The 15961-nt window shown below is 39.5% G+C and overlaps 1 protein-coding gene across 1 annotated transcript; it reads left to right on the top strand.

Moving 5' to 3' along the window:
* Positions 1-8923: 8923 nt before the first annotated feature.
* Positions 8924-14418, top strand: LOC115726034 (diaminopimelate decarboxylase 2, chloroplastic-like). Its single transcript, XM_030655746.2, has 8 exons — positions 8924-9521; positions 10971-11145; positions 11334-11483; positions 11707-11868; positions 12274-12459; positions 13000-13122; positions 13207-13296; positions 14322-14418. Exons 1-8 carry the CDS (start codon positions 9007-9009, stop codon positions 14400-14402), a joined length of 1482 nt encoding a protein of 493 aa, XP_030511606.1. The 5' UTR covers positions 8924-9006; the 3' UTR covers positions 14403-14418.
* The last annotated feature ends 1543 nt before the right edge of the window (positions 14419-15961 follow it).

Below are 15961 nucleotides of genomic sequence, written 5' to 3'. Positions count from 1 at the left end.
TCCAACACACAAGTCAACACTATGCCTCAGGTCTAAGGATTATTTACACAAGACCAAAGCATGAACGATTAGACATTGACCACGCTAAAAGCTTCCATGTCGCTAATCGTTCAATGCGTGTCATGTTCGATGAACTTGTCTCGATACAAGCACTGTAGTTCTAACTCGGGTATCGCAATACCCAATGACTTGTGACTCGTCATTCCCTTAAGCATCCAATGCTCAATGGTGAAGTTAAGAACACACCGGTCTCAACAGGATCATTGATATCCATTCAATGATCCATCAACCGAGAACAGCTTTAAAGATTCGGTCTAACCGTGAACCCGTCACACATATTCTCAACGTCTCAAGAATAGGTCCAGCCACAACCGATCTTGTGGAATTTATTCATATAAGTAAATAATTGGACAAATGAATAAATACGTCTTTGCCATTAATTAAATAATAAATTGAAAATATAACTGAAATCCCTAACATGTAACTATTACATAGTCGCTTTAGGGCATATCTCTAACAATCTCCCACTTGCACTAAAGCCAACTAGTCCGGTACCTCAAACCCATTTTGTCAAGGTGTCTTTCAAAAGAAGACCGAGGTAAGGCCTTAGTAAAGGGATCTGCCACGTTTTCCGCTAAGGCAATTTTCTGCAAGGCGATATCACCTCTCCCAACTATTTCTCTAATGAGATGGAAGCGTCTCTCAATGTGCTTGGACTTCTGGTGAGACCTTGGTTCCTTAGCTTGAGCGATTGCCCCATTGTTGTCACAAAACAATGTAACCGGTCGCTCAATGGAAGGAACTACTCCAAGTTCGAAAATGAATTTCTTCATCCAAGCGGCTTCCTTTGCTGCTTCAGAAGCGGCTACATACTCTGCCTCGGTGGTGGAATTAGCGGTTGTGCTTTGTTTGGAACTCTTCCAACTAACCGCACCACCATTGAGTGTAAAGACAAACCCGGATGTAGACTTATAGTCATTTGGATCCGATTGAAAATCGGAATCAGTATAAGCTTCAACTTTAAACTCTCCTTCTCCATATATCAAGAATAAGTCCTTAGTCCTTCGCAAGTACTTAAGGATATTCTTGGCTGCTATCCAGTGCTCTTCCCCTGGATCAGATTGATATCTGCTAGTAATACTTACAGCATGCGCAATATCAGGTCGTGTACATAGCATCGCATACATTATGCTTCCAATTGCGGATGCGTAAGGTATTTTTGCCATCCGCTCTCTTTCTTCAGGAGTGTTGGGACACATCTCCTTGGAAAGACGGATTCCATGCCTAAAAGGCAATAATCCTCTTTTGGAACATTGCATGTTAAACCGTGTTAACACTTTATCTATGTACGTAGATTGGGAGAGGCCAATCAATCTTCTCGATCTATCTCTATAGATCTTGATACCTAAAATATAAGTTGCCTCTCCTAAATCTTTCATGGAGAATTTACGTGACAAGAATAGTTTAATCGATGATATCATTGGAATATCATTCCCAATTAAAAGTATATCATCGACATAAAGAACTAGAAATGCAATTGCACTCTCACCGACCTTCTTATATACACATGGTTCATCCGGGTTTTTAATAAAGCCAAACGATTTGACTATCTCATCAAAACGGATGTTCCAACTTCCGGAGGCTTGTTTGAGTCCATAAATGGATCTCTTGAGCCTACACACCTTTCGACTTTCACCACTAGATTCAAAACCCCGTGGTTGTTCCATATAAATGTTCTCCTCGAGGAAACCATTTAGAAAAGCCGTTTTGACATCCATCCGGAATATCTCATAATCAAGGTGCGCAGCTATAGCCAACATAATCCGAATGGATTTTAGCATGGCTACAGGTGAGAAAGTTTCGTCGTAATCGATCCCTTCTTTTTGACGATATCCTTTCGCCACCAGCCGTGCTTTGTAAGTTCCAACTTGACCATCAGCGTTCATCTTCCTCTTGAAGATCCATTTATAGCCAATTGGTACAATACCATCAAGCAGATCAACTAGAGTCCAAACATCGTTGGAATACATTGAATCCATTTCGGATTTCATTGCTTCTAGCCACTTACCAGAATCGATGTCCAACATCACCTCCTCATAGGTGCTAGGATCACTCGCTTGATCACTATCATTCACAATGAATAGTGGCTCAATATCTTCAACCGAGTGTCTATAACGAATAGGCAGACGAGACGTTCTCGCACTCCTCCTAAGAGGTTGTGTATCAGAAGCTCCCACCGAATCGTAGATCGGTGTCCGAACTTGGTTATTTGGTACTTCATTATTTTCTTCTTGTAAGACTATTTTTCGCCCAGCACTACCTTCTTGAATGAACCGATTCTCCGTAAAGGAAGCATGTCTATCGATCGAAACTCTTTGGTCAGAGTGAAAATAGAAATAATACCCAAGAGTCTCTTTTGGATATCCAATGAAGCGACCTTGTTCGGACCTAGCCTCCAATTTCTCTGTCCTCAACTTCTTGATGAAAGCGGGACAACCCCAAATCTTAGTATGATTAAGACTTGGTTTTCTACTATGCCATATCTCATAAGGCGTAGTTGGAACAGATTTGGATGGCACTGTTCGAAAATATGCAGTGTCTCAAGGGCATATCCCCAAAGGGATACTGGCAAATCAGTGTAACTCATCATAGATCGCACCATATCCAATAAAGTGTGATTTCTCCTTTCAGATACACCATTATGTTCTGGAGTTGCAGGAGGTGTCCACTGTGATAAAATGCCATTATCTTTAAGATAGTCCAAGAATTCAGTACTAAGGTATTCACCTCCTCGATCAGATCGAAGAGCCTTAATACTCTTTCCTGTTTGTTTCTCAACTTCGGACCTAAATTCCTTGAACTTTTCAAAGGATTCAGATTTATACTTCATTAAGTACAAATACTCATACCGTGAATGATCGTCGAGAAAGGTAATGAAGTAAGAATAACCACCCCTAGCGGTTTCATTAATTGGTCCACATACATCTGTATGTATCAATCCTAGTACGTCGCCAGCTCGCACACTATGTCCTACAAAGGGTGCCTTAGTCATTTTTCCTAGAAGACATGCATGATAAGTCGAGTATGGTTCAAAACCAATTGGATTAATATATCCATCATTACTCAACTTGTTAATCCTGTCTTCTCCAATATGACCTAATCGAAGATGCCAAACATACATTGGATTTGGACTATCTCTAGGGCGTTTATTAGTTATGGCATTTACATCGTGACTATTTTGCTTATTGACATTGGTAATCGCATTACCGGACATTGTAATGGTATAGAGATTATTGGTTAATAATCCAGAACCAACACATGTTCTATTATAATAAATAGAACATACATCATCAGCAAAAGAAAATTCATAATTCTCTTTACCCAAACGAGGTATAGAGATGATGTTCCGAACAACATTCTCATAATGCAAACAATTCTTTAAAACCAAAATATGTCCAGAAGGCAAACATAAACGAAAAGTCCCTATAGCTAATGCAGCAACTCTTGCCCCATTTGCAAATGTTAGAACAATCTCATTTCGCCCCAAAGATCCCGCTTATTTCCAGTTTCGCAAAGACATACAAATATGTGAGGTTGCAGCGAATCCGAGAATCCATAAGCTGGATTCAAAGCACTAACCATAAGATTAGTTTCAATAAGCATGGACACCATACCTTCACAAGGTTGGTTCTTTGGCTTGACCTTCAAGCTCGCGAGGTACTTCTTGCAGTTCCTCCTCCAAGGCCCCATGACACCACAGTAATGACATTTCCCTTTTTCAATCTTGGGTTTTGGTTGCACAGCAGCTTTCACAGGCCTCTTCCATTTCCTTTTCTTCAAAATAGTCTTACTCTTTGAAGAAGAAGCCTTAGCCATAGCCACTACATTTGACCTTGTATTGTGCATTTCCTTCTCATAAACTACCAGCATGCTATGTAACTCAGCAAGAGTTTTCTCCATCTTATGCATGTGGAAGTTTTGGACAAAACCAGAGAAGGAATCGGGTAAGGATTGGAGGATCAAATCCACAGCTAAGTCATTGTCCATAACGAGATTCAGCATAGCCAATTCTTCTATGTGCCAGATCATTTTCAAAACGTGATCATTAACTGATGATCCATCAGCCATCCTCATGCGGTACAATGCCTTAGATATCTCATATCTAGAGGTTCGACCATTCTCATCAAAGAATTCCTTCAGGTGCAATATGATCGACCTAGCATCTTCCATTGCTTCATACTTCTTCCGAAATTCATTATTCATTGAAGCAAGCATATATGACCTAACTTTTAAGTCATCATCATGCCACTTATCATAAATGACACGTTCCTCTTGGGTCCCACCCTCAGGAAAAGAGGTTGGCATTTTTTCATCAAGCACATACCCGAGTTTTTCTGAATTGAGAACAATTCTCAAATTCCTCACCCAATCGGTGAAATTGGGTCCAAATAAACAGTTCTTGTCAAGTATCGAAGCAAGTGGGTTTGTGTTCACCATTTTCGGAGTAATAAATATCTGTGCAGAAAATAAATTGTTAGATGTTGTCTTTCAAAGTAACTATTTCATTTTGGCCTTTAAATGAAATAGAACCTCCCACTAAATTTATATTCGGATCCCATACTCCTTAAAATGGGAAACGGTAATCTTTGTTGGATAAAGATTACTAGTGGGGATTGGAGTCCCACCAGCTCATAGTCCACCTCACCTAACAGTTATTGGTGCTCTATAAACTTGGTGAGTGAATCAACTTATTCAACGCATCATATGCGAGTCCCAATCATAATTTCGGCCTCTAGACCATGAAAGTCTCACCTGACAGTTATTGACATCATGATCATAGTTAAGTCTAACCCATCGTCTCATACAAGTATTGAAAACGCAAACGATCCCCTCACCTAACAGTTATTGGAAATCATTTGGCTCCAACCCCACAACATCATATGTTTAATGGAGTGGTCCATTATTATGAATGGCAATTAACCCCTATGTATCCATAGCTAGTCAATCAACCACTATAATATAGGATCAAACCACAACGACGGAAGGCCACGAGTCCGAAACCCGTTACGACTTAATATTATTTTAAGGAGGTTGTGGTCATTATTTAAAGGTCTCACTTTGCACATTAACCGGTTTAACATGCTCATAAAACATAATAAATAAATAGATGTCAAACGTATAAACATCTATCCTACGTGGTGATCATGGAATTATGGTTTAATGGATCTCGAGCCAATGAGACCACATTTAATCATTTTAATATTTTAATATTGGAGATCCGCTTTTCGCTTCGTCTTGGTTCCTTGAACTCTTCGCGAACCGGGCCCAAAGAGCTCTCCGGCTTAACGGCTCCTCCACGTAATCCTCGTAGCATTTACATAAATAATTAACTATACTAAACTACGCTAAAAATTACATGAAAAATAAAAGAAGGACGCAGCCTTCATTTAATAATTACAACCCCAAAAAAATACCTGTAATCATCATACATTCAATCATATATCAATCACATTGATTAGGGATTTTTCCATGATCACCACCCTTCCACGTGAGCAATAAATTCATAATTTAAAGCTTCGGAAGGCACAAATAAAATTCTGCATTTAATCATATTCATGGTAGAGCAACGCAAGCCACTTTAAGAAATCAACGCCAGCGAAACAAATTTCACGTGCGTAATTCTAAGCGGCAATAGCATTCTCGCCACTAGATTCGTAGTCGCGAATCATTTTGCAGAATTTATAATATAAAATAACTACAGATTTTCGATTCAAAATTGATTTAGCCTCAATTTTTGCTACGTTGATTAATTTATCGAATAAATTAATCAACTTCTATTGGCCACGTAAAAAGAACAATTCTCTAAAAATAAATTAGCCATAGCATCGCAAAAATCACTACGAACTAAAATCAATTAAACGCGCGAAAACGCCTAAGGATTGGCTCTGATACCACTGTTGGGATACACGTAACATGCATAGGCAAATAAAACATATAAAATACGCAGCGGAAATAAATAAAAACCTATACACGTATCTCCAGAGGCGTAGTTCGTGCGTTTCAATCGAAAAACACGTGCAACAAAGGGGTTTAACGGATTACCTCTTGAAGCGTGCTTGAAACGAAATAGGTTTAGATGTTCTTCGATCCGAGCCCCACAAGTGTCGGGCCTCTAGTTCAGACACACCACCAATCGCAATGTCAAACGGAAGAACGAACTTGCGAGAATCACCACTTGAATTGTGCTAGCAATATTGTGGAATCAATTCTCACAACTCTCAAAATTTCTGGTCTTTCGTTCAATGCAAGAAAAAATGTGCAGAGAGAAATTTCTGGTTTTTTCTCATGCCTTTTACGCACGCCAGTGCACACTTTCTCTTCGTTCTCGTTAATGGGCGCCGCACGTTGAGTGTTTTGCCGATCGTGTCACACGAGCACACGATCAGCAAAACCTGTTGTCCACGTTCGTCTCATGCACACGTTGCAGATCGTGCGAACAAGGCACACGATCTGTTCGTGGGCAAAACAGCACACGGTTAGCAACTTTTGCTGACCGTGTGCTTGCACTATTATTACCATTTTCTTTTTTTTTTTTAAATAAGAAATAAAACACATGGTCAGCACTTGTTGTGCTGACCATGTACGTTGCACGCACATCAATATGTGCGTGCAACATAAATTATATATAAATATATATATAACAATTATATATATATACATATAATTTAATAAAAAACATAATAGTGCGATTAAATGTGTGCATTTCGGATACATCAATTTGTGTCCACTATAAGAGTGCGTGTGCATCATATGCACGTACGTCGATGACCAAAAATAAGAATTAAATTAAATCTCATTTAATTTAATTGTTCGACTAATTCGGTATACGTAATTGCAAACATATTTGCAATATTGTCTTTCCGTTCAACGTCGTCATTTATTGGTTAAGGTGTGTGACATCCCTAGGTTCATCACCGAGCTAGCAGTAAGACATGCACTAACACGTTAGTACTTCTAAGAGAATTGATTGTCCCGATCAATCTCTAGGTCCTACAAGTCATGAGTGACATCTAGCAATATATCATGACTACCCGCACAGTGTGAATGCTTTAAGAACATAATGAACCCGTCGCCTTTGACTACAGTGTAATTCAATCCCTCCGTCTTACTATATCCCGATCGAACAAAGACCATGAAATATTTGTCAAGTCACCAATTCGATCATATGCACAAATCTAATCGACATGCATTCATACGAGACATGAACATTTCATTCTCGGTTATAACCCCGGCCGAGGATTTCAATACATTGTCATAATTAAATTGCATAGGATATCATACCTTGCATGTGACAAGGAGACAGATTCCATTTTGCGCACACGTGTGACTTCGTATGTGCATGAACTATGATCATCAAGTACAGAGACGGATCGACGAACCATCAATATGCGTCCTCGTGAACCATAGCCATCCAACACACAAGTCAACACTATGCCTCAAGTCTAAGGATTATTTACACAAGACCAAAGCATGAACGATTAGACATTGACCACGCTAAAAGCTTCCATGTCGCTAATCGTTCAATGCGTGTCATGTTCAATGAACTTGTCCGATACAAGCACCTGTGTTCTAACTCGGGTATCGCAATACCCAATGACTTGTGACTCGTCATTCCCTTAAGCATCCAATGCTCAATGGTGAAGTTAAGAACACACCGGTCTCAACAGGATCATTGATATCCATTCAATGATCCATCAACCGGAACAGCTTTAAAGATTCGGTCTAACCGTGAACTCGTCACACATATTCTCAACGTCTCAAGAATAGGTCCAGCCACAACCGATCTTGTGGAATTTATTCATATAAGTAAATAATTGGACAAATGAATAAATACGTCTTTGCCATTAATTAAATAATAAATTGAAAATATAACTGAAATCCCTAACATGTAACTATTACATAGTCGCTTTAGGGCATATCTCTAACACTTGGAAGACTTAACCGGTGGCATTGGCGCTCATACCCCCACTACCCCAAGGAATAGTCCATTACACGTGGGAAACCTCGGTTACAAAAAAAAAATTTATGAAAGTGTTTATGATTTGAAAGTAATTTTGTTGAAAGTATGAGCATAGACTACTAGAGAGATAAGCAATCGGGCTAGTTCAACTCGAGAACCGAACTTACCTAACCAATTCCATACCAGTTCACATAGGAATCACGTAGGCTCCTGGGAAAAAAAAAAAACCGAGGAACCCACCATAACCTGTTCGGATCCTTACAAGGCCGGTTCTTAGGTAAACCAGCTTCGAATCGGTTTTTAGCTTTTTTTTTTTTTAAATTGATTTTTACTTTGTTGAAAAAAGATATACGATGGAATGCGTTTTAGAACTTATAAAGTCTAGCAAATCATACCTTGATCACTATGCCATAAAAGTTACACGTGGCATATCTTACTAATAGCATTATTCTGTTGCATTAGTTGATTTGATCGTAATCTTTCCTTACGTAAAATTTGTGCGATAATCTTTATTTGGATCGAATCACATTAATTTTTATTTAAATGATTTATACCTTCTAAGCATTAGATTGTCTGTTTTGAAAAACCGATAGGTGTGGTGTCGCCAACCCTCATTTGACAAACTTGTGTCAAATTTTCTTTTGCCAAACGAATCACCTGTCTTCAAAGAACTCAACAAAATGTCAATTGTCAAGGGCCATTGCAACATTCAAAAGCATTCACTTCAAAAGGGGAGACTAAATAAAATATTAGATTAGGACTAATCATCGCTTAGACCATATGACTTGGGCCGAGATAGGCCCGACCCGAACCCAATATCCGGACGGACAAAACCCCTTTCTACAAAATAGGGCCGGGTCAATCGGATCATTGACTCCGTTGACTTCATAGAAGCACATGGAAGTAAGGAACGCAGTAGTCTCCACAACGTATCAACCTTAGTCTCACATCAGTCCCTCTCTGTCTCACACCTTCACTCTCCGACAATGGCTGCTCTTCCCATCTCCCGCCTCCTCTCAAGCCCCACCCACCGCCCCAAAACACTCGCAAACCACCCGCTCTCCCAAAACCCAACCGCCAATATCACCATTTCTCCGTTCAAAGCAGCGGCAAAACCCATAAGTCGCCACCAGCTGCGAGCCGCCTTCTCCCAGAACCCGGCGGAAAGCGGCGTCCGGGACCCACAGTCGACGACGTTCGAGCACTGCTTCTCCAAGTCCCGGGATGGGTTCCTGTACTGCGAGGACGTCAAGGTCCAGGACGTCATGGACAGCGTCGAGAGAAGGCCCTTTTACCTCTACAGCAAGAAGCAGATCACGAGGAATGTGAAGGCCTATAGGGACGCGTTGGAGGGTTTGGAGGGCGCGGTCATTGGGTACGCGATCAAGGCGAACAATAACTTTAAGATTTTGGAGCATTTGAGAGGGTTGGGCTGTGGGGCTGTGTTGGTCAGTGGTAATGAGCTGAGGTTGGCCCTTTGTGCTGGGTTCGATCCCACCAGGTAAAATAGAGTTTTGGCCATTGTTGTTCTTGAAGCATAAAGTCCAGTCTTTCTGTTAGCTATTGTGTATTTGCAATGTGGTTTAGTAGATAAGTTGAAAATGGATTTGCGTGTGCTTAGAGTTGTAGAATAGTCCTTTTTTTTTTCCTTAGTTTTGAGTGTAATGTGGTTAGCGTTTGTCCCTGCACAGGAAAATTCTTGAGACAGAAGTGATTAGGAAGCTGGCGCCGAGTCGAAAATGAGATGAGAGTAATGCTTTGATTCCCTGAATTTTCGCTGGTCGAAAAAAGTTTTATACAGTATTATGGGAATTTTTTGCCTGTTGATCATCCCCAAACCTGTAAAGGGAAAAGAATACATTAGGAATAGTATTTGTGGTGCTTTTGTTTCTTTGATATAGGGAGCTGATATGTGGGATCAGCTACAATGTGAGAACAGGACGATTCAATCATGCTTGAGCCAAAAATCTTTACTTTTAACGTTGAATGCATGTTCGTTATTGATGTTAATATGTACCTCACTTACGAAGGAGGAAAGAAGAAATGCAGAGACAAAGGTGGGTAAAGGACTATCGTTGAGGGTATCAAATGTTAGGTGAGTTACTATGGATGAATCACAGAAGGGACATCTGATTTTGGATCATAATGAAGTGACTAATGTGGCGGAGGATTATGCATCTTCTGATTGTGGAGCTGAAAAAGTCCCTTTAGTGGAAACATCTCATGCTTAAACATCATGTCTGTCTGAACAGTCATGGTCTTTCATCGCAGATTCAACAGGAATAGTTGAATACTGTTTTATTGAAGTTTAGTGCAGTAATATTGTAAGTAAGTGAGGAGGGAAGAAATACAGAGAAAAAGGTGGGTAAAGGAGTATCGTCGAGGGTGTCAAATGTTAGATGAGTTACTATGGATGAATTGCAGAAGGGTCAATTGATGTTAGATTGTATTGAAGTGACTATCGTGGCAAAGGATTATTTATCTGCTGATAGTGGAGCTGAAAAAGTCCCTCCTGTGGAAACATCAAATGCTTAAACATATCTGTCTGAACAGTCATGTTCTTTCAGTGCAGATTCGATAGGAACAGTTGAATACCTTTTTATGGAAGTTTAGTGCAGTACTATTGCATTGACCTTTCCAAAAGGTGGATTGATAAGGAAAGTCTAAAAGGTGTTCAGGTTGCTATTTCATATTTGTGAAATTTTCTGCTGGATTACCTCATAAGAGTAAGTTGTTTTATCTATTAGTTTCGAACTTCGTATTGTTGATGCAGTCAACGTGTAACTGTGTTCTGTCTTTGTATCTGAATGCTTGCCTTTTCATTTGTCAACGATGATTCGTGAAGAAGAAAATTGTGGGATAGTTTTGCTTACATTGTGGTTCTGTGCAGTTGTTTACAATTTTGGACAACAAAGTGAATTTATATATTGGTTTTGGCAACTGATGATAGATGCATTTTTAACGGAAACGGAAAACTCTTGGAAGATTTGGTTCTAGCAGCACAAGAAGGTGTCTTTGTCAACGTTGACAGCGAATTCGACTTGGAGAACTTAGTTGCAGCTGCAAGGATAGCTGACAAGAAGGTTAATATCCTTCTTCGTATTAATCCAGATGTGGATCCTCAGGTAATTTTTGGTTCTTCCATTCATAAGGCCTTTACATTTCATATCTTATATGCTATTCTCTGTCCAGCTCCAGCTCATTTTGTCACAGTATTTGTTGCGAGCAGTGCATATGAACATGGGTGGTGCAGCACCGGTTCTTCCTTCTCCTGAAAAATCTCACACTAATTATGTGGGGGTTTTCAATTCAGGTCCATCCATATGTAGCCACGGGAAACAAAAACTCTAAGTTTGGCATTAGGAACGAGAAGCTGCAGTGGTTTCTTGATGCTGTAAAATCACATCCAAATGAGCTGAAGCTTGTGGGAGCCCATTGCCATCTTGGTTCCACAATTACCAAGGTATGGACATAATCTTGTCTTGAATCATATTAAAGATTACAGCAGTTAAAGCTGTTATTGTCTAACAATTAGTTTACCTTTGACTGGTTGTACCAAACCAAGTGTGAGGATCATATTAATCTATCTGCACTTCTTGTGATTTGCCCATCTACCCCTCGATTCTAATTTACATGGAAATACACGCTTGTGGTGTTGAGAGGTTCCTTTTTCTTATAATTCTCAGGTTGACATATTCAGAGATGCTGCAGTGCTCATGGTAAATTATATTAACGTAATCCGTGAACAAGGATTTGAGGTTAATTATTTGAATATTGGAGGTGGTCTTGGAATAGATTATTACCACACCGGTGCTGCCCTTCCTACACCCAGAGATCTCATTGACACAGTGAGAATCATACCTTTAATTCTTCTTGTCATGTGTGATTTGAAAGACAATTCATAATGCTATTGCAGGCTTGATGTGGATCTATTTTTGTGGAGGCAACAAAACTTTGACATATGTGATTTGAAAGACAAGTATATTTACAATCATTATTTTTGAACTCGTAATAATTGCTCGTGCTACTTTTTTAATGATCCCAACATTTTTAGGTGTTTCCAACACTTTTAGGTGTCTTTACAGGTATTATGTTTAGTTTCTGGGCAATCAGATTACTTACTGGAATAGAATTGTTCAGAATCTCTTATTTAAGAGGGTTGCTACTTTATTGTAGTAAAACAAATGTGCTGATTGTCGATTGTACTGTCATCTCATCGCGCTTAACTTACATCTGTTTATAATTGCATGCAGGTCCGTGAACTGGTCCTTTCACGGAATCTCAAGCTCATTATTGAACCAGGACGATCGCTAATCGCAAATACTTGCTGTTTGGTTAATCGCGTAATTGGAGTTAAAACTAATGGAACAAAGAATTTCATTGTTATAGATGGTAGCATGGCAGAACTTATCCGTCCGAGCCTTTATGGTGCATATCAGGTTAGTGTATCTTCATGCATGCTTCTCAAACATATTTTAATGGCTCAGCTAATGTTTTTTCTTTGATGCTGTTGAATTTCCTCACTCATCATCATACGTCACTTTTGCCTTTGTTCGAAGTTTGAAAGCCTGGTTTAAGCCTTGGTCCTTATAATTTCACCATCAATTTGTCTTAGGGTGTAGCAGAAAAACTTCACTTATAGTTGCTCAGCGGAAAACTATCAGTGATTATTGTGCATATCCACATGGGATTGCAATAGTGGCTGAGCATAGCTAGTCTTGGCATTATTGTTGCTAGGAAGATGAAATTTTTGTAACTTCTATTTTGGTTAAACTTCTCATTCTTTTCTATAGATCTTTTCTTTTGGAAATTTTTTCATTATTTTTATTGGGGTTTTGGGGTGTGAGGGGCTTGGTGAAGTAGAAAACCCATATATTTGCTTTTGTTTTTGTCACTGCGGAGGTGACAGAAAGTAACAATACTATTTGTTCCCTTGGTCGCAAGATTGTCGCAAGATTGACCTTTAATGTTGGTTGCAGCACATAGAGTTGATCTCTCCTACACCACCCGATGCTGATGTTTTGACCTTCGATGTGGTGGGTCCTGTGTGCGAGTCTGCAGATTTCTTGGGGAAGGACAGAGACCTTCCAACACCCACTAAGGTAATGTTTATAGTTTTTACCTGCTTTATGATCTGTTCAATGAATATCAACAGGTTTCTGAGCAAGACAAGCGTTGTTGTGCAGGGAGCCGGCCTTGTTGTCCATGATGCAGGTGCATACTGCATGAGCATGGCCTCGACTTACAATCTCAAGATGCGGCCCCCCGAGTACTGGGTATGCGCCCCTTGCTCATTCCTGCTTTTGAAACTTATTGACATAATCCTCTGTTTCTCCTCGATTTTGCTTGGAAAAATTTACCTGGACACCCTTCCAGTTTCTTAACCTGTGCTAATCAACCCAATAAAAGAGTTAGTTTACTTAACTTTACATTGCTTTTACCAGTAAAAACAAAATAAAATGAAGGGGCTTTCAATGGAGTACTGTCTTCTTACAGAAATCATTTACTAGGAGTATCCAGTAAATCTAACGTAGAAGCTTTTCCTATCTCATGGGGCGCCTAAAGAAAAAAAGGAAAGGCGAGACTGATCAGGATAAGGGAATCATTGTGGGTGAAAAACCAGAAGAAATGCACTTTTGCGGAAGATTTTGTCTGATGTGCACTGATAAAGAAATCTTCGCGGGACAGAACTGTTATGGACATCAGAAAAAACTAATAAAACTCCTAAATAACTAAACCCAAAACTAGCAAGACACACCGCAAACGAGAGATTGGAGCATGAAACCATAAATGCTTAAAAGCAACTAAAAGTGAGGATGGCAATTCAGATCCTTCAAGTAGTCTTTCATTGTTTTGTATGCCGAATGCACTACCCAAGACTTGGATTTTAGCAGTTAGCTCTCAAGGATTTTTGGTTTATGTGATTATGGGAAGCAGTAGTATCTGTTCTCAAGCCATGTAGAAGAGTTATGCTTTCAAATCGAAGAAGGTTGATAAATCAATTGATCGAATAACTTTGACCCTTGACAGGGCTTCTAGGTTTGGAAGTATTGACTTGAAACTATAACATGGTTCTCTTATCATGGATGGTGTCACCGTCTTTTCCTCAACGTTAATCTCATCTTCAACTATACAATGATTCTTCTTTGCTTTTGGCCAAAACTTTTTCGTCGGATCCTTTGTTAGTAATCACTCTTTAGTGACTTCCATGGCTGCTTGAGCTTGCCTTCGAAATCATCTCTATTCTGGATTGGCATTTTGTCGACGGGCTAACCTTTGGAAACTGCATTGTACACCGCAGGTTGAAGAAGATGGGTCGATCCGCACAATCCGTCATGGCGAGACTTTTGAAGACCATTTGCGGTTCTTCGAGGGCCTCTGAACTCAACGTTCACGAATTCCTCCTTTATCAATCTACTGTAATTTGATCGAGTTGAGTTCGAGTGTCTGAGTCCTGCTCGAACATTCATCGTTTGCCACAGGGACATTAAACCTCTAGAGCTAGGACCTAAGATCTCCACGGTTTCAACGTGTACATTAATAATAAATGATTTCGCTACGATTACCTAAGGGTTTAGGAGTTCGATCTGTCCAGTTGACGCGAGTCCAGTGTGATTTTAAGTGTTTGATAATTTGCAACAGTTGATTAACCGAACTTCGTGCACTTAGGTGGTAAATGACTTCCCATCACTACCTAAGACTTTGGAAAATTAACTAAAGTCGAGGCGCTCCTCAGTTTGCAAAATTCGATGTGAGACGCATAGGCCAGGGAACAGGCAAGGATTCGGCTACATGATTGTTGAATTGTGTTATAGGTCACTTGTAATTCTATCGATTTCGTTCGATTAACACATTATGAAGGAGATAGAGAGGAAACTCCAAAAGAATTTGAAAGAACTGGTTCTACGACAAAGCGAATTGGCAAAACATTTTCTCCAAGGAATCTCGAATCTTGGATTTATTGCAAAGGATGTGCTAAGTGCACTGCGAGTCATAAAACTCATCGCGAAAGTGCAATTGAGTTATAAAACTTGCAAAAAAATGTAATCGAGTCTTAAAACTTGTCAAATTGGTTTTCGTTAACTCCATCACATTTGGCTAATGAAAAGTGTTGACGTGATTTTTTATTATTATCATTTTTTTATCCTACGTGGCGATAACATCGCTAAAACAATGTCTTTTTTTTTTTTATCTAAATTTGATTTTTAATTAAAAAATCCAAATTGAAAAAAAAAAAAGAGAGAAAAGAAAAACCTGGAAGCCAAGGCTTGTAGCCATCACAGCCGGCGCCCCCACACCATTGTCGGGAAGCTAGGGTCGGCGAGGGTGGAGGATGGCCGACGGGGATCGCTAGGCCCTGGCTAGGGACCGGCAACACTTGTTGACCCTCGTCCATCGTCTCCATCCTCATGGACCCTTCCCATGCAAGGGGGTTGGGGGGAACGGTGGCGGCGAGGTTTTTTTTTTTTTTTTAATTTTCAATAAAATTTTTCTTAAAATTTATATTTAAATAAAAAACGACGCCGTTTTGGCATTATATTTCATGATTTAATCATGCCATCGCCATGTAGAAAGAGAAAGTATTAAAAAAAAGAAGCCACATCGGTATTTTCCTTTAACTAAGTTGGATGGAGTTGACGGAAAGACTGAATTGAACTAATTTGACAAATTTTAAGATTTAATTGCATTTTTTGTTGCACTTTCGTGATAAGTTTTAGGATTTTTAATGCACTTATTCCTCTTTTTTTTTTTTTTGAAGGCGTGGCCCCAAATGAAATGTGGGTTGAGCATATCGATGTGTTCGGATTAATTCATGTTTTTCAAAAGGAGAAACTAGTTATTGCCTCTAGCTTCAATGATGATCGTAGGAGCTCTAGAATCTCATTGAACCACAAAGATTTACTCTTCCAAATGTTAGATCTGTATTTGTTCAATTTGCTT

The sequence above is a fragment of the Rhodamnia argentea genome, chromosome 9, assembly GCF_020921035.1.
Source record: "Rhodamnia argentea isolate NSW1041297 chromosome 9, ASM2092103v1, whole genome shotgun sequence".
Lineage (NCBI taxonomy): Eukaryota > Viridiplantae > Streptophyta > Magnoliopsida > Myrtales > Myrtaceae > Rhodamnia > Rhodamnia argentea.
The sequence above is the reverse complement of the archived record's forward strand: the minus strand, read 5'-3'. Positions and strand labels throughout refer to the sequence as shown.